Source organism: Cebus imitator, unplaced genomic scaffold (assembly GCF_001604975.1).
Source record: "Cebus imitator isolate Cc_AM_T3 unplaced genomic scaffold, Cebus_imitator-1.0 Scaffold249, whole genome shotgun sequence".
Classification (NCBI taxonomy): domain Eukaryota; kingdom Metazoa; phylum Chordata; class Mammalia; order Primates; family Cebidae; genus Cebus; species Cebus imitator.
Window position 1 is genome coordinate 2,888,881 of NW_016107564.1, and position 25,651 is coordinate 2,914,531.

The window sequence follows — 25,651 nt, forward strand, 5'->3', positions numbered from 1 at the left end:
AAAAGCTGGAAGCATTCCCCTTGAAAACTGGCACAAGACAAGAAAGCCCTCTCTCAACATTCCTATTCAACATAGTATTGGATGTTCTGGCTGGAGAATCAGGCAAGAGAAAGAAATAAAGTCTATTCAAATGGGAAGAAAGGAAGTCCAGTGGCCTTTGTTTGCAGATGCCATGATTGAATATTTAGGAAACCCCATTGTCTCAGCCCAAAAATTCCTTAAGGGGATAAGCAACCTCAGCAAAGTCTCAGGATACAAAATCACTGTGCAAAAATCACAAACATTCCTATACACCAACAGGCAAGCAGAGAGCCAAATCATGAATGAACACCCATTCACAAAGGGAATAAAGAACCTAGAAATAGAGCTAACAAGGGAAGTGAAGGACCTCTTCAAGGGCAATTACAATCCACTGCTCAAGGAAATCAGAGAGTATAAAAGGAAATTGAAAACCATTCCATCCTCATGGGTAGGAAGAATCAATATTTTGAAAATGATCATACTGCCCAAAGTAATTTATAGATTCAATGCTATTTCCATTAAACTACCATTGACATTCTTCACAGAGTTAGAAGAAACTATTTTAAAATTTATATGGAACCCAAAAAGCTCATATAGCCAAGACAATCCTAAGCAAAAAGAACAAAGCAGGAGGCATCACGCTACCCAACTTCAAACTATACTACAAGGATACTGACACCAAAATAGTGTGGTACTGGTATGAAAATAGACATATAGACCAATGGAACAGAATAAAGATCTCAGAAATAAAACTGTCCATCTACAGCCATCTGATCTTTGATAACCATCACAAAAACAAGCAATGGGGAAAAGATTCCCTATTTAGTAATTGGTGCTTCAGAACTGCCTAGCCATAGCCAGAAAATTGAAAAAAAAAAAAAAAAACTATAAAAATGAAAAAGATCATGTCCTTTGTAGGGACATAGTAGAGCTGGAAGCCATTATCCTCAGCAAACTAACACAGAAACAGAGAACCAAACACTGCATGTTCTCACTTATAAGTGGGAACTGGAAAATGAGAACACCAGGAGGGAAAAATACATACTGTGGCTTGTCGGGGTAGGGGTAGAGGGAGTGAAAACATTAGGAAAAATATCTAATGCATACTGGGCTTAATACCTTGTTGATAGATGCAGCAAACCACCATGCACACATTTACCTATGTAACAAACCTGCACATCCTGCATATGTACCCCAGAACTTAAAATTAAAATTAAAAAAAAAGAATGAATAGATTCATGAAATATAATTCTGAAATTTGACTCTCTGTACCTTTAAGAGGGACTCTTAAATTAAAAAAACCTATTGTATATATTTTTTGATAGGGGTAGGGAATGTTTAGGGAAATTGGAAGTTGTTATGTAGTTCTTTAAGAATCAAAGAGTACGTCTTCCTGAAAATAGCACATAGACAAAGGTTTTTTGGAAATAACCTTAGGAATATTGGAACTCTCTAATGCCACCTTCAGGTGTGATCCCATGTTGATTATAAGGTTTTGATCAGTGGCTTTCAGACTTTTTTTGACTCCAACCTGGAATAATAAATTTGTTTACAATATGACCTAGAAAACACACACACACACACACACACACACACACACACACACACACACACAGAGAGAGAGAGAGAGATACACACACACACAGATACACACACACACACACACACACACACACACTCTCTCTCTCTCTTTCTCTCTCTCTCCCCCACTCTCCAGCACACAGAAATCATTGATGCCTACAATTTTTACTCTAAGTGTGATTTACTCTGATATGCTCTGTTTTCTTTCACTCACAAAACTGTGGATTTATTTTTTGACATGCTAAACTGATCTTAGTAATAGATCGTATTTATTTTTTCTTAGACTCTTCTTTGGAGCAGAATAAAAGATCTGGCTCATCAGTACACACGAGTCCATCGGGACATGTTCACCCTGGAGGACACGCTGCTAGGCTACCTTGCTGATGACCTCACATGGTGTGGAGAATTCCAGACTTCTGGTGAGGCTCTGGGCCCTGTGGGATTGCCCAGGGATGTGTAGGTATACAGGGTGAGTTCTGCTAGGGGCCCTGGATGATCAGTGTGGACAGGACCACAGGCACCCACCCTGAAGCCATCTGTACTTGTCTTAGTCCAGTTGTGTTGCTATAAAGGAATACCTGAGGCTGAGTAATTTATAAAGAAAAGAGGTTTATTTGGCTCACAGTTATGCAGGCTGTACAAGAAGTAGGACACCAGCATCTGCTTCTGGTGAGGACCTGAGGCTGTTTCCACTCATTCAGAGGGGAAGGGGAGCTGACATGTGCAGAGATCACATGATGAGGGAGGAAAGCAAAGAGAGGTGGGGGGAGGTGCCAGGCTCTTTGCAATGACCAGCTATCCTGGAAACGAATAGAGCAAGAACTCACTCATTACCACAAGGACAGCACCATGCCATTTGTGAGGAATGATGCTATTTATGAGGCCACAGCTCCAACAATGGGGATCAAATTTCAATGTAAGTTTTGGAGGGTTAAATATCCAAACTATAGCACTACCCTTAATGGCAACTCAGGCTGATATAAAATAGCATTCTCTGTTTTCTTGAAAAATTGACTTCAGAGTTTAGGATTGCCCACACTCCCTGATTCCCTTCTATTGAGTGCTCACATAGCCGGCTTCTGAATTCTTGGTATTTTGCTCTCTATAAGGTCATCATTCAGGTCCAAAGAATTCTAGAATAGGATGAGGTCTCAGTGGGATCTAGACCAAGGTCCTTGCTCTTCAGAATCATCACGGTAGCCATGGACTGGACTCTTCCATCTCAGGCACTGGTTTGCCATTATTTTCTCAAATGTAGCCTTATCCTGTTGGAAAGTCTCAATACCTCACCGTGGGAGGGATTTCCTACAACCAAAACCCTGCTGCAGTTTTAACTTCCTTTTTTCTCTTTTTGTTTATATGGTAGATATTTTTACTTTATATAGTTTTATTCTTATTTTTGCTACTTTTCATTGTTTTTAAAAGCTTGTCTTATTATAGCTTTTTCATCCCAGGTTTGCATTACTTTCAAATGCAAAAATAAAGCATGATTATTTGAAAAAAATACTCGCACATTACAGAAATGCATAAAAGTATAAAGCAAATGTTGCTTTGAATTTTCCCCTCACCTCCTACCTCCACATCACTTCTCAAAGCGTTAACTATTGTCAGTAATTTGATATAGATCTTTCCAGACTTTTTCCTATGCCGATGTAAACATATATATTTAAAACGTACACATACTGTTGTGCAACTTGCTTTATTCACTTAAAATTAGTAGGTATAAAGATAGCCATATTCTTTTAAAAGGCTTTATCATTAAGAATCCTATTAATGGACATTTAGTTGCTTTAGTTTTTGTTGCTATCATATCACTATTGTAAAAAACACTTTTGTGTATACACACACACACACACACACACACACACACACACACACCCCTGCATACTTGAAGGATAAATTTTTATGAATGAAATTTCAGTGTTAAAAGTATAAATTGTAAAAGAAACCAATAACATGCCATTTAAAATATGGTAACTATTTATACCCTTATCAAGAGAACAAAGGAGGCCAGGTGCAGTGGCTCATGCCTGCAATCCCAGCACTTTGGAGGCCAAGGAGGGAGGATCACTTGAGCCCAGCAGACTGGCCTGGGCAACATAGTAAGACCCCATCTCAATTTTATACTAAAAATAGAAAAAAAGAAGAATGTGTATGAGGTAGTTTATTTGCCTATATCCTCACCAACAACAGATATGAATAATATTTTTTGGCCCATTTGAGAAGAAATTAATACCTCAATTTAGTTTGAACTTCTTTGATGGTGAGGCTATTATATATATATAAACAGTAGATTTTCTATTTCTTCTGTAAGCTGGTAGTTCATATATTTTAACCATCTGTAGGGGATATCTATTATTTTCTTATTAGTAGAAGTTTTTTTAATAAATTAATAAGAGTATGTATTGAGCACTTACAAAGTGCCAGCGTTCCATGTGCTATGTAAGTAGTCACTCATTTAATCCTCTACAGCCCCATGAGATCATATGATGATCCCATTTTAGACATGAGGAGTCTCAGGCATGGAATTAAGTAACTTGCCAGCCAGTAAGTGGCAAAGCAAGAAGCAAACTCAGATTGACTTGAGAAACTTTGCTCTTAACTGCCGTGATTTTCTACCTGCTTTCTGGCTCAAGGTGGCAAAACTATTTTTCTTATTCTGAACTTTACCTAGTGTTTATGGTCTGTCTTTTGCAACACAGAAATGCAGAAAACCTGTCCATTCTCTTCCTTATAGCTTCTGTGTTTCATATCTTCCTTAAAAATATTTTCTTAGACAAGCCTTCTTCTATATTTTCATCTACTACTTTTACTTTTACAATGTTTAAAATATTTTTCATATTTAAATCTGAATCTTCCCACTTAGAATATGGTATGTAAATATGTTTCTCCATTAACTTTTAAAGATTTTATAGTTTTTTTCATGTCCCATGTTTTCCTTTTTAAATTTCCCTTTTAATAATGACTGTTTAATTGGTCATCCATTTTTAGCTTTTAAATGTAGTTCAGTAAACTTCTTTCCTTTGGTTTTATTTTTCAATTTGTTACTTCAATTTTTCATGAAATAAAGTAGAGAAAATGAAGTAATCTGTTTTCAAAAACTGATTAATTTACATTTCAGAGTTCTTTATTTTTGCCTTCTTTTAAACAGAATTATGTATATATAGTTTTGTTTATCTACATTCTAATACTTTGGCCTACATTTCTAATTTCTTTATTTTATAGATTATCTTTCAAGTTCCTGACGTATATATATTTATTTCATTTTTATCATAGGTTGACAATTTATAATTGTATATGTTTGTTGGGTGTAAAATGAATTTATAAATACAATGTGGAATAATTAAATCAAGCTAATTAACATACCCACCACCTCAAATACTTTTTTTAAGTTTTTAAGACAGGAGTCTCACTCTGCCACCCAGGCTGGAGTGCAGTGGTGCAATCATGGTTCACTGCAACCTCGACCTTCCAGGCTCAGGTGGTCCTCCCACCTTAGCCTCCCAGGTAGTTGGGATTACAGGTGCATGCCACCACACTTGGCTAATTTTTTGTATTTTTTAAGAGACAGGTTTTTGCCATGTTTCCCAGGTTGGTCTCAAACTCCTGGGCTCAAGTGATCCACCCTCTTCAGCCTCCCAAAGTGTTGGGATTACAGGTGTGAGCCACCATATCCAGCCTCAAATACTTATTTTTTGTAGTGAGAATATTTGAAGTTTACTCTCTCAGCAATTTTGAACTGTACAACACACTATTATTAACTACATTCACTATGCTGTGCAGTAAATATTTTAAAAAATCCTTTCTCTCTAACTGAGTTTTCATTCTCTTTGACCATTATCTCCCCATTCTTTCGAACTTCTGGTGTCTGTATCCACCATTCTACTATCTGCTTCTATGAACTTGATTGTTGTAGATTCTGTGCATGTTAGGATACGCAGCGTTTGTCTTTCTGTGGGTGGCTTATTTTACTTAGCATATTGTTCTCCAGTTCCATCTATATTGTCAAAAATAACAGAATTTCTTTCTTTTTAAAATCTGAATCGTATTACATTGTGTACATATGCCACACGTTATTTATCCATTAATCTGTTGATGGACCCATGTTGATTCCATATCTTGGCTACTGTGAATAGTGCTGCAGTGAACATGGAGGAACAGCTATCTCTGACAAACTGATTTGAAATCTTTTGGGCAGATACCTAGAAGCGGGATTGCTGGATCATATGGTAATATCTATTTTTAGTTTGTTGAGGAACTTTCATCACGTTTTCCATAATGGATATACTAATTTACTTTCCCAATAGTGTACAAATAATCCCCTTTCTTCACATTCTTGCCAACACTTGCTATCTTTCACCTTTTTCATTATTCTTTCTGACAGGTATGATATGATGTCTCATTGTGGTTTTAATTTTTATTTCCCTAGTGATTAGGAAGGTTGAGCATTTTAAAATATATTTGTTGGACATTTGTATGTCTTTTGAAAAATGTCTATTCAGGTCCATTGCCTACCTTTAAATTGTTTCTTTTTTTCTTGTTTTTGAGTTGTGTTTCTTATGTATTTTGATTGTGTTTGTTTTTGTAACTTTTAGTTTTTATGGGTACATAGTAGGTGTATATATTTATGGGGTACATGAGATATTTTGATATAAACATGCAATGCATAATAATTGCATCATTTTCTGAAAAATGAGGTATCTTTCCCCACAAACATTTATATTTCGTGTTACAAACAATTTAATTTTACTCTTTTAGTTATTTTAAAACAGGGGTGTTCAATTTTTTAGCTTCCCAGGGCCGAATTGGAAGAATTCATAAAATCCACACATAAAATCCACTAATACTAATGATAGCTGATGGGCTAAAATAAATTGCCAAGAAACTCCTAATTTCTAAGAAAGTTTATGAATATGTGTTGGGCTGCATTCAAAGCCATCCTGGGCTGCATGAGACCTATGGGCCATGGATTGGATAAGCTAAACTTGTTTGAAAAAGTACAATAAAATTATTATTGACTACAGTTACCCTATTGTGCCATCAAATAGTAGGTCTTATTCATTCTCTTTTTTGGTACCCATTAACCATCCCAACCTCCACACAATGTCTCACTACATTTCCCAGCCTCTTGTAGCCATTCTTCTGTTCTCTGTGTCCATGAGATCAGTTGTTTTGATTTGTTAGATGCTACAAATAAATGAGAACATGTTATGTTTGTCTTTCTGTGTCTTGCTTATTTTACTTAACATAATGACTATTCATGTTCTATTCATGTTGTTGCAAAGGATAGGAACTCATTCTTTTTAATGGCTGAATAGTACTCCATTGTATATAAATACCACATTTTCGTTATCCATTTATCTATTGATAGACATTCAGCTTGCTTCTATATCTTGGCTATTGTGAACAGTGCTGCAATAAACATGGGAGTGCAGATACCTCTTCTATAGACTGATTTTCTTTATATATCCAGCAGTGGAATTGCTGGATCACATAATAGCTCTATTTTTATTTTTTTGAGAAACCTGAAAACTGTTCTCCATAGTGGTTGTACTAATTCACATTCCCACCAACAGTGTACGATGGTTCCCCTTTCTCCACATCCTCATCACTATTTCTTATTGCCTGACTTTTGGATGAAAGTAATTTTAACTGGGGTGAGATGATATCTCTTGATAGTTTTCATTTGCATTTCTGTGATGATCAGCGATTTGAGCACCTTTTCATATGCCTCTTCGCCCTTTGTATATCTTCTTTTGAGAAATATCTATTCAAATCTTTTGCACGTTTTTAATTGGATTATTAGATTTCTTTCCTATAGAGTTGTTTGAGTTACTTAAATATTCTTGTTTGTAATGCCTTCTCAAATGTGTAGTTTGCAAATATTTTCTCCCATTCTCTGGGTTGTCTCTTCACTTTGTTGATTGTTTACTTTGCTGTGCAGAAGCTTTTTAATTTGATGTGATCCCATTTGTTGATTTTTGCTTTGGTTGCCTATGCTCATGGAGTATTGATCAATAATTTTTTGCCCAGACAAATGTCCTGGAGAATTTCCCCAGTGGTTTCTTGTAATAGTTTTATAGTTTGAGGTCTTAGATCTAAATATTTAATCTATTTTCATTTTATTTTTGTATGTGATTTGAGATAGGGGTCCAGTTTCATCTTTATCCATTCAGCCACTCTGTGCCTTCTGATTGTAAAATTTAGTCCATTTATATTTGATGTAAATGTTATTATTTATAAATAAGAACTTACTCCTGCTATTTTGTTACTTGTTTTCTGCTTGGTTTGTGGTTTTGCTTTGGTTGCCTATGCTCATGGGGTATTGCTCAATAATTTTTTACCCAGACAAATGGCAGAAATTTTTTTTTCTTCTTTCTTTCCTTTCGCTTTTCCTTTTATGAAGGTGATTTTTTTTCAGTTTTCTGCTTTTTATTTTTTGTATAACTGTTGTATGTTTTTGGGGTTGAAGTTACCATGAGGCTTACAAATGGTATCTTATAACCCATTATTTTAAGTTGGTAACAACTTAACACTGTTTGCATAAAGAAACAAACAAGCAACAAACAGAAAGCTAATAAAAATTCAATTTCTTAACTTCATTCTCCCACTTTAAAACTTTTGTTGTTTCTATTTATATCTTATTGTACTGTATATGTCTTGAAAAGTTATTATACTTATTATTTCTGATTGACTCATCATTTAGTTTTTCTACTTAAGACAAGAGTGGTTTACATACCATAGTTACAGTGTTAAAACATCCTGTATTTTTCTGTATACTTACTATTGCCAGTGAGTTTTGTATCTTCAGATGATTTCTTATTGCTCATCAACATCCTTTTCTTTCTAATTGAAGTACTCCCTTTGGCATTTCTTCTAGGACAGGTCTTGTGTTGATTCAATCTCTCAGCTTTTGTTTGTCTGGAAAAATCTTTATTTCTCCTTCATGTTTGAAGGATATTTTCACTAGATATACTATTCTAGGGTAAAAACTTGTTTTTTTTTCTTTCAGTACTTTAAATATGTCATGCCACTCTCATCTGCTCTATAAGGTTTCCACTGAAAAGTCTGCAGATGTATTGGAACTCCATTGAATGTTATTTGTTCTTTTCTCTTAATGGTTTTAGGATATTTTCTTTATTCTGGACCTTTGGGAGTTTGATTATTAAGTGCCTTGGGGCAATCTTCTTGGGTTAAATCTGCTTGGTGTTCTATAAACTTCTTGTACTTGGATATTTATATCTTTCTCTAGATTTGCAAAGTTCTCTTCTATTATCACTTTGAATAAACTTTCTACCTGTATCTCTTTTTCTACCTCCTCTTTGAGGCTAGTAACTCTTAGATTTGCCCTTTTAAAGCAGTTTTCTAGATCCTGTCAGTGTGCCTCATTGTTTTTTATTCTTTTTTCTTTTGGCTTTTCTGACTTTGTATTTTCAAGTAGCCTGTCTTCAAGCTCATTAATTCTTTCTTCTGCTTGATCAGTTCTGCTTTTAAAAGACTCTGGTGCATTCTTCAGTGTGTCATTTGCACTTCAGAGCTCCAGAATTTCTACTTGATTCTTTTTAATTATTTTCATCTCTGTTAAATTTATCTGATAGAATTCTGAATTCTTTCTCTGTATTAACTTTAATTTCTTTCAGTCTCTTAAACACCCCTATTTTGAATTATTTGCCTCACGTATCTCTATTTCTTCAGGATTGATCTCTGATGTCTTATTTAATTCATTTGGTGAGGTCATATATTCCTGGATGGTCTTGATACTTGTAGATGTTTGTCTGTGTCTAGGCATTGTATTTACTGTAGTCTTTACAGTCTGGGCTTGTTTATACCTGTCCTTGGAAAGGCTTTCCAGATATTCTAAAGAACTCAGATATTGTGATCTGCTGTAGGGGGCCCTGCAAGCCTAGTTATGCTGTGGGTCTTGCACATACTCATAGAGGTACCACCTTGATGGTCTTGGACACGATCTGGAAGAATTCTCTAGATTACCAGGTAGAGACTCTTTTTATATTCCCTTTACTTTCTCCCAAACAGAGTCTCTCTCTTTTTGTTCTGACCCACATAAAGCTGGGAATGGAGTGACACACTTCACCACAACTAGGACTTTGCTGGGTTAGACCTGAAGCCACTATAGCACTGGGTCTTGCCCAAAGTCTGCTGTAACTATTTCATGGCTACCATCTATATTTGCTCAAGGCTCTGGGGCTCTACAATCAGCAGGTGACAAATCCAGCCAGAACTGTATTCTCTTCAGGGTGGCAAGAGACCAGCCCTGGGCTGGTCCAGCGGTGCCATCCAGGAACCAGGGACTAGAGTCAAAAACCTTAGAAGTCTACCTAGTATTCTATTGTACTGTGGCTAAGCTGGCATTCAAACCCCAAGACACAGTCCTTCCCATGTGGTCTTCCCTTTTCCTAAGGCAGAGGAGCCTCACCTCATGGCTACTACCATCACAGGCCCACAGGGAGTACTGCCAGTGTACTGCAAATATTCCAAGGCTCAAGGGCTCTTTAGTCAGCTGTGGTAATCCTGCCTGGCCTGGGACTCACCCTTCAAGGGAGGCAGCTCCCCTCTGTCCCAGGGAAGGCCTAGAAATGCTATCAAAGAGCCACATCCTGGAATCAGGACCACCAAGTCCAGTTGGTGTTCTACCTCTCTCTGGTTGTACCTGAAGCCAGCAAATCTCAGAGGATCACCCAAGGCCCATGACATACGAATTGGGTATCACTTCTGTTTTTTCAGGACCCAAGGGCTCTTCAAATAGCAGGTGATGAATCCTGTTAGGACTAGGTGCTTCACTTCAAGACAGCAGGTTCTCTTCTGGCCTAGTGTGTGCCTAGAAATGCCATCTGGGAGCCAGGGCCTTTCCAGGTGGCCTTGTAACTCTCACCAGTGCCTTATCCTGTGGCTGAGCTGGTATCCAAGGATGCAAGACAAAGTCCTCCCCACTCATCCGTCTCCTCGTCTCAAGCAGAAAGAAGGGGACTTTTTTGGATACATGAGCTGTGCAGCCTGAGGTTAGGGGAGGAGTGATGCCAGCACTCCCTTAGCTACCTGGCTGGTGTCTCAGTAGGTCACATGTGCCACTGGCTTTGAGCTCAGTTCAGCATTATGACTCACTTAGGAGTTGCAGTCCTTGTGGCCTAGACTGCCCTTTAAGTTTATTTAGAGCCCCAGGACACTTTAGTCTGCAGTAGTGAGGCTTGTGAAAACTCAGGTTTCTAATGCTGGGATTGACAGTTCCCTTCTGGCTAGGGCTGATTTAAATATTCCCTCTGGGGACAGGCATCAGTTGAGTTTGGTCAGGTTTTGCTTTCTGCTGTAACAGGGAACCAGTGAGTTCAATGCCTCACATTTGCTATGCTCTTCCTCTCCCTAGTACACAGAATCCCTCTCCACAGCAAGCAGCTATGGCTGGAGGGTGGGAGGGGGTGGCACTGGTGATTTAAGACCGTTCTGTCTACCTCTTCAGTGCCTCTTACAGTGACATGAAGTTAAGCCCAGGTACTATAAGTGTCCCCCTTGATTCTTGGTTCTTATGAAGGTGCTTTTCTTGTATAGATAGTTGTTAAATTGGTGTCTTGTGAAGGGGACGTTTGGTGGAGCCTTCTATTCGTCCATCTTGTTCCACTCTCAAGTCTGAGTTCCTTATATATTTTGGATATTGACCTCTTATCAGATGTATGGTTTGCCAATATTATCTCTCTATCCATAAATCGTTTGTCTTTTTTATGCTGTTAATTATTTCTTTTGCTGTACAGAAGCAATTTAGTTTGATGTAATGCCATTTGCTAATTTTGCTTGTGTTGCCTGCATTTTAGAGGTCAAATGCAAAAAACTGCTTGCCAAGGCCAATTTTTTTGTAGTTTTTTTTCCCTATGGTTTTGCTGAAGTTTAGATATTTGATCCTTTAAACTTAATGTTAAAATTTGATCTCCAATGTGAGGAGGTGAGGCCTAATGGGAAGTGTCTGGGTCATTGGGGCAAATCCCTCACAAATGGCTTGAATGGCTTGGTGCTGTCCTTGTGGTAATCACTAAGTTCTTACTCTCTTAGTTCCCATGAGAGCTGGTTGTTTAAAAGAGCTTGGCACCTCCCTCTCTTTTCATTCCTCTTTCACCCTGTGATCTCTGCACACACTGATTCATTTTCACCTTCTGCCACGAGTGGAAGCAACCTGAACTCCTAAGCAGATGCCCAGCCTTGAACCTTATAGCTAGCAGCACAATGAGTCAAATAAACCGCTTTTTTTTTTTTTAATAAATTACCCAGTCCTGGGTATTTCTTTATAGTAACATACTAACAGACTAACAAAGATTTTTTCTAGTAGTTTTGCAGTTTCTGGTCTTACATTTAATTGCTTAATTTACTTAAATCAATTTTAAATTTAAAGTTTATGTAAACTTTTTGGTTGACTTTTGCATATGATATGAGATAAAGGTTCAATTTCATTGTTCTGTGTGCTGGTATTCAGTTTTCACTGTACCGTTTATTGAAGAAATTTTTCTTTTCTCATTGTATATTCTTAGCACCTTTGTAAAAAAAAGTCAATTGACCATTCGTTCATGAGTTTATTTTGGGTCTCTCTATTCTGTTCCGTTGGTAAACATATGTGGTTTTTTTTTTTTTTGGCCAGCACCGTGCTGTTTTAATTACTATACCTATAGTTTGAAATCAGGTAGCGTAATGCCTTCAGCTTTGCTCCCTTTGCTCATGATTACCTTGGCTATTTTTTTTTTTTGTGGGTTCACATGTATTTTATAATTGCTTTTTCTATTTCTGTGAAAAATGATATTGGAATTTAGACAGAGATTGCATTGAATCTGTAGATCTCTTTGGATAATATGGACATTTTAGCAGTATGAAGTCTTCCAACCTATGAGCATAGAATATTTTTGCATTTATTTGTGTCTCTTTCAATTTCTTTCATCAATGTTTTGTAGTTTTTGGTATACACAGCTTTTATTTCCTTGGTTAAATTTATTCCTAAGTACTTGAGTTTTTTTGTAGCTATTGAAATAGGATTATTCTCTTTATTTCTTTTTCAGATAGTTTGTTGCTAATGTACAGAAATGCTATTGATTTCTGTGTGTTGATTTTGCATGCTTCAACTTTACTATATTTGTCAGTTTTAATAGTTTTTTTGCTGGAGTTTTTAGTGAGCTTTTTAAATATATATAATTATGGCATCAATAAATAGTGGCAATTTCACTCTTTTTGTTGGATGCCTTTTATTTCTTTCTCTCACATAATTGCTCAACAAGGGCTTCTCCATTATTATGTTAAATAGTAGTGACAAAAGTGGGCATCCTTGACTTCTAGATATCAGAGAAAAGGCTTTTGATTTTTTGCTATTGAGTTTAAGATAGCTGTGGGCTTCTCATATATGACCTTTATTTTATTGTGGTACATTCCTTGTATACCTAATTTGGCAAAGGTTGTTATTATAAAAGGATGTTGAACTTTTCAAATGGTTCTTCTGAATCTAATGAGATGATCACGTGCTTTTTGTCCTTCATTATGTTAATGTGTTATATTACATTTATTAAAATTTGTGTATGTGGAAGCATCCTTGCATCCCAGGGACAAATTCTGCTTGATCACGGTGGATGATTCTTTCAACATATTGCTGAATTCAGTTTGCTAGTGTTTTGTTGAGCATCTTTGCATCTATGTTCATCAAGGATCTTGGCCTGTAATTTTCTTTTCTTGTAGTGTCTTTGTCTGGCTTTAGTATCAGGGTAATGCTGGCCTCATGAAAAGAGTTTGGAAGTATTTTCTCCTCTTAATTTTTTTGGAAGAATTTGAGGAGGATTGGATTTAGCTCTTTAAATGTTTGATATCATAGCACTCAGCAGTGAATTCATCAGGTCCTGGGCTTTCCTTCGATGGCTTTTAAATGACTGATTCAATCTTCTTACTCATTATTCCTGTTCAGATTTTTCATTGCCTCATGATTCAGTCCTGGTAGGTTGTATATGTCTAGAAGTTTATTCATTTCCTTTATGCTATTTAACTTGTTGGCATATATTAATAATTGTTTGTAGTGTCTCTTATGACCCTCTGTATTTGTGTAATATCCATTGTAATATCTTCTTTTTATATTTCTGATGTTATTTGAATCTTCTCTTTTTTCTTAGTTAAGTTAGCTGAATATTTGTTAATTTTGTGTATCTTTTCAAAAAAAGCCAACTCTAAGTTTGCTAATCTTTTGTGTTGTTTTCCTAGTCTCTGTTTTATTTCTTTTATAATCTTTATTGTTTCCTTCCATAATGTTAAATGTTTTTGTTCTTTTGAGATCTCTCTTCTTTCTTGATGTAGGTATTTATTACTATAGCTTTTCTCTTAGAACTGCTTTTGCTCCACCCCCTATGTTTTGGGTATATGGTATTTACATTTTCATGTCTCAACATATTTTTAAATTTTCTTTTTAATTTCTTTATTGACTCATTGTTTATTCAGGAACATGCTGTTTAATTTCCCTATATTTGTGAATTTTCCAATATTTCTTCTTTTATTGATTTCTAGTTTTCTACCATTGTGGTCAGAAAAGATACTTGATATGACTTTAACCTTTTTAAATTTGCTAAGGCTTGGTTTTCGTGTCCTAATATGTGCCCTACCCTAGAAAATATTCTGTGTGTACTTGACAGGAGTGTGTATTACATTACTGTCAGATAGTGTCAATGCTGGTGTATATGTCTGTTAGGTTCATTTTCTCTAAAACATTGTTCAAGTTCATTGTCTTCTTATTAATTTTCTGTTTAAATGATCTGTTTATTGTTGAACGTGGGTATTGACGTTCCCTACTATTATTGCCTTACATTATATCTCTCCTTTCAGATACTTAAATATTTGTTATTTATATTTAGGTTCTCTAATGTTGGGTGCATGTATATTTACAATTTTACAAATTGTTGCAAATTTTACAAATTATTACAATATTACAAATTTACAATATCTTCTTAATTAATTGACCCGTTTATCATTATACAATGTTGTTTGTTTTTTACAGTTTTTGACTTAAAGGCTATTTTATCTGAAAGAAGTGTAGTTACTCCTGATCTCTTTCAGTTTCCATTCACATGGAATATGTTTTTCCATTCCTTCACTTTCAGTTTATATGTATTCTTAAAAGTAAGGTGAGTTTCTTATTGGCAGCATATCGCTGGATCTTAAAAAAAAATCTATTCATTCCCTCTGTTTTTTTGTTGAAGAATTAATCATTTTACATTCAAGATAATTATTGATAGGTAAAGACTTGCTACTGCCATGTTATTAATTGTTCTCTGCTTTTTTTTAAGATATTTTGTTTCTTTCTTCCTCTCTTATTGTCTTTCTTGTGGTTTCATTGTTTTACACTGGCTAGGTACTGTGATGGATTCTTATCACATCATTCATAGGACATATTTCCTGGCAAGGCAATTATGATATTTGGTATCTGAAGTTCAGCAGCATTTCAGGCCGGACTCCAAGGTTAGGTAGACAGGCAAGATCAGAGGCTATGCTCCTTAGAAATGCACAATTGAAGATCACCATCCTGAGAATGGAGCCATGGGTTGACTTTTGGCTGAAGTAAGCAGCTGTTTGACCTTCCTGGTCAACTGGGACTATCTCTGATGCTTCTCCAAAATGCACTGAGGTAGAAGATTCCCTGTCTGGGTAGGTCATTGGTAGGCATTTTGGCAGAGTGGAGCCACTGCTTGACTTCCTGGATCAATTAAATGTAGCTTTTATCTTTCTCTAGGATGGGCAAAGACAGTCATCTACCTGCCTGGGTTGGGTCATTAGGGTGGTCTCTGAGGCCAGGAGTGGAATCTAGCTATCTAGGAACTTAAGCTAGATTGAACTTCCCAAAGTGGTTCTGAAGGAGACCAGCTCAGTTTGTTTTGGGCCATGAAACTGGCTGGTATTTCCTATAGGATGCCATAGCGGGCAGAAACACAGAGGTACCATCGAGATCCATGTGCTGGTGACTATGACTTCTGCCTCCTTTCTTTGTTTCTACCTAATCTGGTGCAATCTAGTTGTCCTCCTATCGTCAACATTCCCTGTGAAATGAGACCGGACTCAGCTTCCCTGGAAAGCATCTTGGAATGCTAGGGAAGATGGATAATTACCTCTGGTTCTCTTTCCCTCTGTGGAAACCATGGCCGAGGAAAATCTTCTCCATCTGGCTTTGTGTCCTTCTTTGGGGGAGGAAAAGTGGTGCCGTAGTCAAAGTGAGATCTTTCTTCTTACCCATCCAATTTGGTTTTCATTCAGTTCTATGGACCACTTAGGTGTCTCAAGCTTGTTTTCAAGTATTGGAGCCTTCAAAAAGACATCCTGGTCTGTGGATAATTGCTGGTTGAACTTTCTGTAGAGTTGAGTCTGAGACTTTCTATCCTGCCATCTTGCTGATGTCACTCCTCTAGGCATGAAGTATTTAGTTCTGGAGGCTGAGAAGGCCAAGATCAAGGCACTGAAAAAGTCATTGTCTGGTGAAGTCTTGTTCTCTGCTTGTTGCTATGTCCTTACATGGCAGAAGGTGGAGGAGTAAAAAGGCCTAATTTTTATATTTTAATTTTTTAGTATTTTGGCTTATTTTTTCTCAACATTTTAATCTGATTTAGTTTTGCCTTGTTTATTTATTTTACTATTTCTTCTCCTTTCTTTTTCTTTCCTTCATTCTTTCTTTCTCTTTCTTTCTTTCTTTCTTTCTTTCTTTCTTTCTTTCTTTCTTTCTTTCTTTCTTTCTTTCTTTNTTTCTTTCTTTCTTTCTTTCTTTCTTTCTTTCTTTCTTCTTCTTTCTTTCCTTCCTTCTTTCTTTCTTCTCCTCCTCCTCCTCCTCCTCCTCATTCTTCTTGTTCTTCTTCCTCTTCTTCTTCTTTCAGAAACAGTCTGTCCCTCTCACTCAGATTGTGGGGCACAATCTCAGCTCACTGCAGCTTCGACCTCCTGTGCTCAAGCAATCCTCCTGTCTTAGCCCCTTGAGTAGATGGGACTATAGGCATGCGCTACCATGCCCAGCTAATTTTGGTATGTTTTGTAGAGACAGAGTTTACCATGTTGCCCATGTTAGTCTCCAACTCCTGGGCTCAAGAGATCCACCTGCCTTGGCCTCCCAAAGTGCTGGGAATATAGGTGTGAGCCATTGTATCCAGTCTGTTTGTTTTAACATGAAGTTCTTAATTTATGTCATAACTTTCAAATCTCCTTTTTTCTCTTGCTTATTCTTATTCTTATTCTTAAGTTTATTTATGTTCCTTGCTAAATTTTATTCTTTTTCTTTTTATTCTTAACTTTAAATTTTTATTTTATGTTATGTTTATGTTTTCATGATGGCAGGCAGCAATGGGGAAGAATCCTATTGGGAGAGGAAAGATGACAACTGAGAGAATCTCTTTAGATGTGATTGTGAAGATAAAAGAGGTTTACATTCAGGAAAACATATATGCTTTAAAGCACTTTACAAAATGTATGTCCGTTTCATCATCAACCTTTTTACCTCTATCAGTAAGATAATTCCTTTTGACTCCACACTAATTATTTACATCTGTACATGGGAATGTGTCTTTTTTATTTGTGTGGTTTTGGTTTTAAAGCATTTAATCATTATGAGACTCCTAGAATTACTATATCATGCACCCTGTGAAGGCAAGTTTCCCATTGAATTTATCTTTCTAAGACCTAAAATTCAATAAATGTGCATTAAGGCAGATTTCTTTGGGAGAAGTGACACAGAAACTATGTATTCATGCTCTATATCTATTGTACTTTACTCAGGGCTAAGACTGCCTTGATGAGGGCAAATGCAGGAAGACTCTGAGCCTATCTGAGAGTAAGTGGTGAAGACTTAAGAAGGTAGGGCAGGAAACTCAGCCAAAGAGAATTGTCAGGAAGCAGAAAAGTGGTTGGCAAAAGCAACCACTGAAGGACTGATCTCACCTCTAATCCTTCCCGGACTGGGGATAATGTAGAGGGCTTATCTCTATCAGATGAATTTTGCTAGCACTTCCCAGAATCATGACTTGCCACTGTGTTCCCATCTGGGATTTGGAAGATAAGGTAAGAACTTTGGAATGGATTCAGGGGACACTTAGTTAAATTGGGTCAAAATGTGTCCGTTCTCCAGCCTCTGTCTTGGCAGTGACACATTGGAAAATGGTTCCACTATGATTGAATAGCCAGGGAAGAGTGGAGCTTATTTATATTCATTCTTTTCCACTTTATTTTCTATAAACTGTGTCTTTTAGAATTAAACTATCGATCTTGCCCAGACTGGAGAAAAGACTGCAGCAACAACTCTGTTTCAGTATTCTGGAAAACGGTTTCCCGCAGGGTAAGTACCAAGCAGTGAAATTCTAGAGCTTTGGAGACCACAGAACTTAAGATGTCATCCAGTCAGTGCTTGGTTTTAACACTTTTGGATTACAGATCCTTTTAGGAATGAAAATATAGGATTTATCCCTGAGAAAAAGGTTCAGAAGCACATGCCAGAAAATGTACACATCCAATTTTAGAACATTCATAGATGGTCCATGGCCTCCAGTTGCAGAATCTTGGCTCTTACACACTTTGACTTTGACTACCAGGAACCTGGGGTTTAATTCTCTGATTCAGGTATTAATCAGTCTTAGATTCCTGAGGCAGTCATAACAATCTACATGTGTAGACCACTTACTATGTGCCAGGTACAGTTCTCAGCTCTTTTGTGTGTGTGTGTGGCGGAGTCTTGCTTTGTTGCCCAGACTGTAGTGCAGCATCACAATCTCAGCTCACTGCAACCTCTGCTTCCTGGGTTCAAGCAATTTTAGTGCCTCAGCCTCCCAAGTAGCTGGGATTACAGGTATACGCCACCACACCTGACTAATTTTTGTATTTTTTTTTTTTTTCCTGAGAGAGTATTGCTCCATCACCCAGGCTGGAGTGCAGTGGCACAATTGGCTCACTGCAACCTCCGCATCCCAGGTTCAAACCATTCTCCTACCTCAGCCTCCAGAGTAGCTGGGATTACAGGCACCCACTACCACACCCAGCTAATTTTTGTATTTTTAGTAGAGGTGGAGTTTCACCATGTTGTCCAGGCTGGTCTCGAACTCCTGACCTCATGATCCACCTGCCTCAGCTCCCCAAAGTGCTGGGATTACAGGTGTGAGCCATCATGCCTGGCCAGTCCTCAGCTCTTTATGTGAACTAAGAACTTGCATCTTCACCAGAGCCCTGTGAGGCAGGTACCGTGAGTATTGTACTCATTTAACACATAACAATGTGAAGGTATAAGTAAATAAGGAATCTACTAAATGTACAGACATAGTAAGTGGCACACGTGGGAGTTTATCCCAAGCTGTCTGACTCTAGACTAAAAATCTAGGCTGGGAAATACACCATGGCACCCTCTACCTATTTTTTTTAATTGATACATAATAATTTTACACATTTATTGGATATGTAGTGATGTAATACATGTAAGGTGTAGTGATGACATCAGGGTAATTAGCAAATCTATCATCTCAAACATTTATCATTTCTTTGTGTTGGGAGCATTCATCATCCCCCACCTGGCTTGTTGAAACTATTTAATATATTATTAACTATAGTCAGCCTACAGTGCTCTCGAGCAACAGAATTTATTCCTACTATCTAACTATAATTTTGTATTCTATAACAAATCTCTACCTATCCCCTCTCCTCCTACTTTTCTCAGGCTCTAGTGGCCTCTGTTCTGACTTTTAGCTCTGTAAGATCAGCTTATTTTTAGCTTCCATATATGAATGAGAACATGTAGTATTTAAGCATCTATTTCTGGCTTACTTCATTTAACATAATGCCCTCCAGTTCCATCCATGTTGCTGCAAATGACAAGAATACATTTTTCTTTTGAGACAAAGTCTTGCTCTTTTGCCCAGGCTGGAGAGCATTGGTGCAATCTCAGCTCACTGCAACCTCCATCTCCTGGGTTCAAGCAATTCTACCTCAGCCTCCCGAGGACCTGGGCCACCATGCATGGGCCACCATGCCTGTCTAATTTTTGTATTTTTAGTAGAAACAGAGTTTCACCATGTTGGTCAGGCTGGTCTCGAACTCCTGAGTTCAGCTGATCTGCCAGCCTTGGCCTCCCATGGTGCTGGGACTACAGGCATGGGCCACCATGCCTGGCTAATTTTTGTATTTTTAGTAGAGAGGGGCTTTCACTATGTTGGCCAGTTTGGTCACAAACTCCAAACCTCAGGTGATCTACCTGCCTTGGTCTCCCAAAGTGCTGCTATTACAGGGTTGAGTCACTGCACCTGGCCAGGAATACATTTTTTAACGCCTGAATACAATTCCATTGTGCACATATACCCACATCTATTTCTTACCTTACTCAAAGATGACTGTGTAAGTTATCTTGTAAGTTGCTTCAGTGTAAGTGGACAAGGAAACATTTCTTTTCAAGTTTATTAGGAAAAAAAAAAGAAAGAAAGGAAAAAAGAAATGAAAAAAGAAGGTGGGAGCAACAATATACTAATTATAATTCTTCAAAATTAAACTTAGACATCTGAGGAGCTGGGCCAGGTAGAAATATATTTGTTAAGTGCATATGTCTTAGTCCATTTGTGCTTCTGCCACAAATTACCTGAGACTTGGTAATTTTTTTGAAAACAGGAATTTTATTTTCTCATTGTTCTGGATACTTGGGAAATCAAGGATTAAGGTGCCAGCAGATTGGATGTCTGGTGAGGCTGCTTTCTGATTCCAAAATAGTGCCTTCTTGCTGTGGCCTCACATGGCAGAGGCAGAGGGGTTAAAGGAACCTAGCTAGTTCCCCAGAGCCCTTTTATAAGGGTATTAATCCCCTTAGGGCCTAATTATCTCCTAAAAGACCCACCGCTTATTACCATCACACTGGTTTAGGTTTCAGTGTAAGAAACACATACATTCAAATCATAGCAGCATATCTGTGACAAGCCTTGAGGAATATTCCTGTGTCATTCCCATTGAGTCATCCCCATAGGTAGTGTGACAAATCCCCACATTAAAGGTGAAGAAACTAAGCCTCAGAAGTGACTCATCCAAGTTCCCTGGGATGATAAGCTGCAGAGCCAAGAGCCTAACCTTGGTCTTCCTGATTCCAAAGCCATGCTCTTCAATTTTGTTCTTTGAATCTGCTTATTAATTCTATCTTTTAAATGACAGTTTGATTTTAACTCTGGGTTGCACCTAGCTAAACCTCTGTCTTAGGGGGATTCATGTAAACCCTGCTATGATGGAGACAGGGAAACAGCCTGGAAGCTGACATAAGGAGACTATGTTTAAACTTGGGCAGATTCTTTTACTCATTCTGATCTTCAGATTCCTCATTTGTCAAATGGAAATCAAAATATGCATGTTCCATGGGGTCACTGCAATGTTTAAAATGAGATACCACTATCCTGTAATGTAACTCAAAATCCACCCACTTTGAAAATAATTTATATTCCACCTGCCCCAGCACCTCAAATGTCTAAGTTTAATTTTGAAGCATTATAATTAGTATATTGTTACTCCCACTTTTTTCTTTCATTTCTTTCTTCCTTCCTTTCTCTTTTTGTCCTAATATACTTGAAAAGAAATGCTTCCTTGTCCACTTACACTAAAATTGTAAGTTGCTTACACTGAAGCAACTTACAAGATAAATAGGTATACACAAACTGAGTACTTACTATGGACAGTGAGCAATCATGGGCACTTTATAGTTTTTGCTTGTTTGCTTTTTCTTTTTCTGAGAATAGTTTCTGTTTCACCACTCTGTGGTATGTTTTAGGGCAGTGCTGTTGCTAAGAACTTTTACAACCAAGTCACATTCTATATGTATCAAGAACATCCTTGTGTTCCCCACTCAGTCCTTGGCACTGGGAGTACAGAAGTGTGCAGGATTGAAGGCATCCTACCCTTGTGAGCTACCAGCACCTTTATCTTTGCCATTCACTCACGGGCGTATGCAGATGCCCTTCTTTTTTCAGACTTATTCCTTTCTTTTCCTGGTAGCAGAGGCAGTGCGTTTTTTTTAATTTTTAATTTTTGTGGGTAGGTTAAACTCATCATTATAATACAATACAGTTGGATAATGTGGAGGGAATGTAAGATGCTGTCAGAGTCAGCGAAGGGTACCTGAGCTAGTTCCAGGGTCTGGGGAGGCCTCCTGGAGGGAACATATAGGCCACTTTATTTTGTTCATTTTTTCCAAAGCCTAACAAAGATTCCTGCTGAATGTTTGTTGCATGAAGAAATAAGACTCTTTGCTCAAGCATATTTATTCATTCATTTATTCAGTCCTCCTTTCTCTCTGTGCCTTTCCAGGCCTGAGGGTCCCCTCTTCTCTCCTCGGTTTCCCCTTTTGTGGTGTTCCCATTTCCCTTGTCTCTGAATCATCCACCTGCTCCCACTAAACAAGTGTAATGTTTACAGTGCCTGTTACTGAGAAAACACTTTCATCTTCCCTCTTTAGACATTCCTCTTATTCATCTGGACTTCTAGCTTCTGAGCCACTGAATTTAGCAGCTCTATGAACTACAACATTGAACATTGTTCACTTACAGATTGGAGCAACTGCTTCAAGAATTCTGATATGAAGCGTAATCTGTTCAGTGGCTTGGAATGAAAATTACGTAGATCTGACACTCCTGTGCTAAAACCATATAGAACATCTTTGCTTAACTAGCTATTGCTAAGTATTGTTCTGAATGAAACTGCTGGAGCATGATGATCAAGTTTTCATGATGAATGGTGGATATTTCTTTTTTTTTTTAAGTTTGCAGAAACTGCTTGTGGTGTGGTCCATGTGATGCTCAATGGGTCCCGCAGTAAAATCTTTGACAAAAACAGGTACACATTTATTTTGCATCCCGTTTGCAAGTATACTGTTGCAAATTTTGCAGTGGATATGTCATCCCTAGAAAGAATATGCTTTTCATGTTTCAGGTCAGTTCTGAAGATCTGAGCCAAAAAAGGTAAACATTTTGAATTCTATGGAGAGAGTTGTCTCCTAAGTCAATGCTTTTGTCTGATTTCTTCTTTGCCAAAAATCCTCTACCAGGTTCTAATGGCCACTGCACTTTATCTATCTCCTGCTCTTAACTTCTCCAGATATGGTGTAATTTTCTTAGCTTTCTCTCCCGTTACATTCCACCCTACCCATTGATCACCGTTGTTCACAGTGTTCCCCCATATGACCTGCTTCTCCTGCTTCCTTCTGTCTAAACCCTCACCATCCATGAAGACCTGCCTTACCTCCCCTTTCCTCCAGGAAGGGTGTAGTAATCTCAGTTAAGTAGTATCCCAATTCAGTAGTAAAACCATTACTGGGAACATTGGGGACTGTGCTGGGCTCCTGGCCTTCACTGTCTTTTTGCAGACATTGTTAGCAATGTGCTATAGTGGTTAAAAGCAGGTACTGGAGGTGATTACATATTATCTCTGTGACCTTAGGTGGGGCACTCAACCTCTGTAAGCCCCTGTATATGTACCTGAAGAGGTGATGGTGATGGGAAGATTAACTGAGACAATGGATGAAAAATGCTGAGCTCTGTGCCTGACAACAGAGAAAGTGCTCAGTAAGAATCAGCTGTCATTCTCATTTGATGATCCTCACCAGTGAATCTGGCCACACCTGTGTCTTCTTGTCTGATCTCCTACACTTACAGTTTTTACTGCATCAATTGCCTTTTTGGTCTTTGCTCTCTAATTTTTGTTCTCTAATTCCACATAAGGCTGACTGAAAGGAGGAAGCGTATATTAATCTGCCTTGGAAACTCTAGGTGCTCCACATAATTTTTCTTCTCTCCTATTTTGATATTTAATTATACAAGGAAGCATTTGTCCTTTTTTCTTCTGATCCCAGTTTTTTGGGTGAAAGCATTGACATTTCAGAACTTTATGATCTGATATTATGGTTTAAGTACTGGAGTGTCAGTTGCCAGAGACTAACATGGAAGAGTTTAGGAATGGGATTAGGGCAGGCCACTGTGGTCTTTCAAAGCACTGCCTCTCAAACTTTGCTGAGCATGGGAATCACTTGGGGATCGTTCAACTGCAGATCATTTCAGCAGGTGGTGGTGGCTGAAGTTCTACATTTCTAATGAGATCCCAGGTGATGTTCATTAGGTTGGTCTAAGGACCACTCTTCAAATAGCAAGTATTTAAGGAATCAACATAATTGCACAATTTAAGAATTTTATTTTGAGAATCTTGTTAATCGAGGGTCATGCAGAATAAGAAAATGTTATTAATTTGCAATTTGATGAGTCAACTCCAAAGGATAGGTCCTAGCCAGCGCCATCCTGCCTGCTGATTTTTAAGGGAGCATGGGTGCTTTAGTTTGGGGTTGACGGTGTTCTTTGCTTCTTCTATTTTAGCACTTTTGGGAGTGTGGAAGTCTATAGTTTGCAACCAGAGAAGGTTCACACACTAGAGGCCTGGGTGATGCATGATGGAAGAGGAGATTCCAGGTATATGTTACTACTTTGTACCCAAGGGATATTTCATGAATCAGTTCATGAAAGAATCCACAGTGACAAGAACTCACTGGGAGAAAACTGACTCAGAAAATGAATGTACATGAATCTCATCCCAACAGCCTCTTAACTTTATTTCTACAAAGGATATTTACCTGCTTCACACTTCAACTCTCCTGCTGATCCGGGAGCTCTTAGACACTGGGCTTCTGCTTTGCCTTTTTATCTAAAGGTCTTGTCCAGGGCCTGCTACAAAAACAAACAGACTCAAAACATGTTTGTGAGGTCTTGTAATATTCTACTTTCTTCTTCCTTCCCCAGAGACTTATGCCAGGATCCCTCCATAAAAGAGCTGGAATTGATTATAAGCAAAAGGAACATTACATTTTTCTGCAAGAATATCTACAGGTAATTGATTTCTTCTTGAAGAAAAAAAAATGACTGTCTTGCCATCTGTAGAATTTCCTTTTATCCTCAGCCTCCTCTGAGCTTGGAGGGCTGTGGGAATCTTCCTTGGGGCTTGATGATGATCTCAGATGGCAACCTCTGGTGATTTCTGTCCCTCCTTCCAAGCCTAGTCCAGAAGGTTTTCTTAGCTAGTGGCCTTCACTTGGCCACCTTTCCCCAACCTTCTCTACTGGTCCCAAGTAGGACTTGCCTCTAAAGCTGACACAACCTTTGACAGCCTATTTACTGGTTCCCAGTGTGAGTGGCCCAGCCCAGGGTTCACTGGCCCGCTAGTTTCAAGAGAGCAAGGGAACGATTTGCTAAGCCCTTTCTCCCAAGCTGTAAAATCTTTGTGACTTGACATCATTTTGCATCCGAAGCTTCCTTAGGTGGATCTTAGTACAAATACCTAACATGCGATAAGGTGTCATATGGCAGTCTACAAAGATCTGTCTTTTTTAATAAAAAAATTATTTTAAAAATTTTACTAATAATTTGTATTTATTAGAAAACAGTTTAAAATTACAGATAGATATATATTTTTAAAGTCACCTATAATTCTAGTTTCAAAACTAAGACCCCCTCACTCATTTTTAAGCAGTTGTGACCAATGGTGTAGATAGGAGACTCACTGGTAGAAGCATCTTTGGAGATTTTCCCACATGTAATAGCTTGGAACAAGATTGATATGGAAGGGAAAAGCTATTCAAAGAAGGTAGAAGCTGAGATGCTAGAATATTGTTCCTGTCTCCTGCCATTACCTTCTCCTGTTAACCACATCAGAGAAGCAGAAGGACAGATTTAAGGGATTCTTCTGATAGCTTTAGTTTCCCAAATGACCTGAATTCCTCATTGGTCAGCTTGCTTCTCTCTGGAAACTTCCAGAAAAGGACGTGAGCATTCTACAGCTGTTATACAGGAAAACAGAAAGAATGAATGAAGGAGCCACTATAAAAAAAATCTTGCAGATACCTGACCAGTCTAAGCTGTTCAAAGATGTGTTGCATGGAGAAGATAGAATAGTAGAAACCTGGATAGAGACTGGGAAATAAAGATGCCATTATTCCCAATACTCTTTATTTCTTTTCTCTTTTTAAACATTAACCTTTTTTCATAAATGACCAGAGGGCCTTTATATTACAATT

General features: G+C 37.8%; 1 protein-coding gene across 1 annotated transcript in view; it reads left to right on the top strand.

Moving 5' to 3' along the window:
- CD38 (CD38 molecule) overlaps positions 1-25,651 on the top strand; it is an 83,322-nt gene that overhangs the window by 53,601 nt on the left and 4,070 nt on the right. Inside the window, exons 3-7 of the mRNA XM_017498731.2 lie at positions 1,886-2,021; positions 17,841-17,926; positions 22,358-22,431; positions 23,961-24,053; positions 24,381-24,467. Of these exons, the coding sequence (XP_017354220.1) occupies positions 1,886-2,021; positions 17,841-17,926; positions 22,358-22,431; positions 23,961-24,053; positions 24,381-24,467 (476 nt within the window). The remainder of the gene's footprint in view (positions 1-1,885; positions 2,022-17,840; positions 17,927-22,357; positions 22,432-23,960; positions 24,054-24,380; positions 24,468-25,651) is intronic.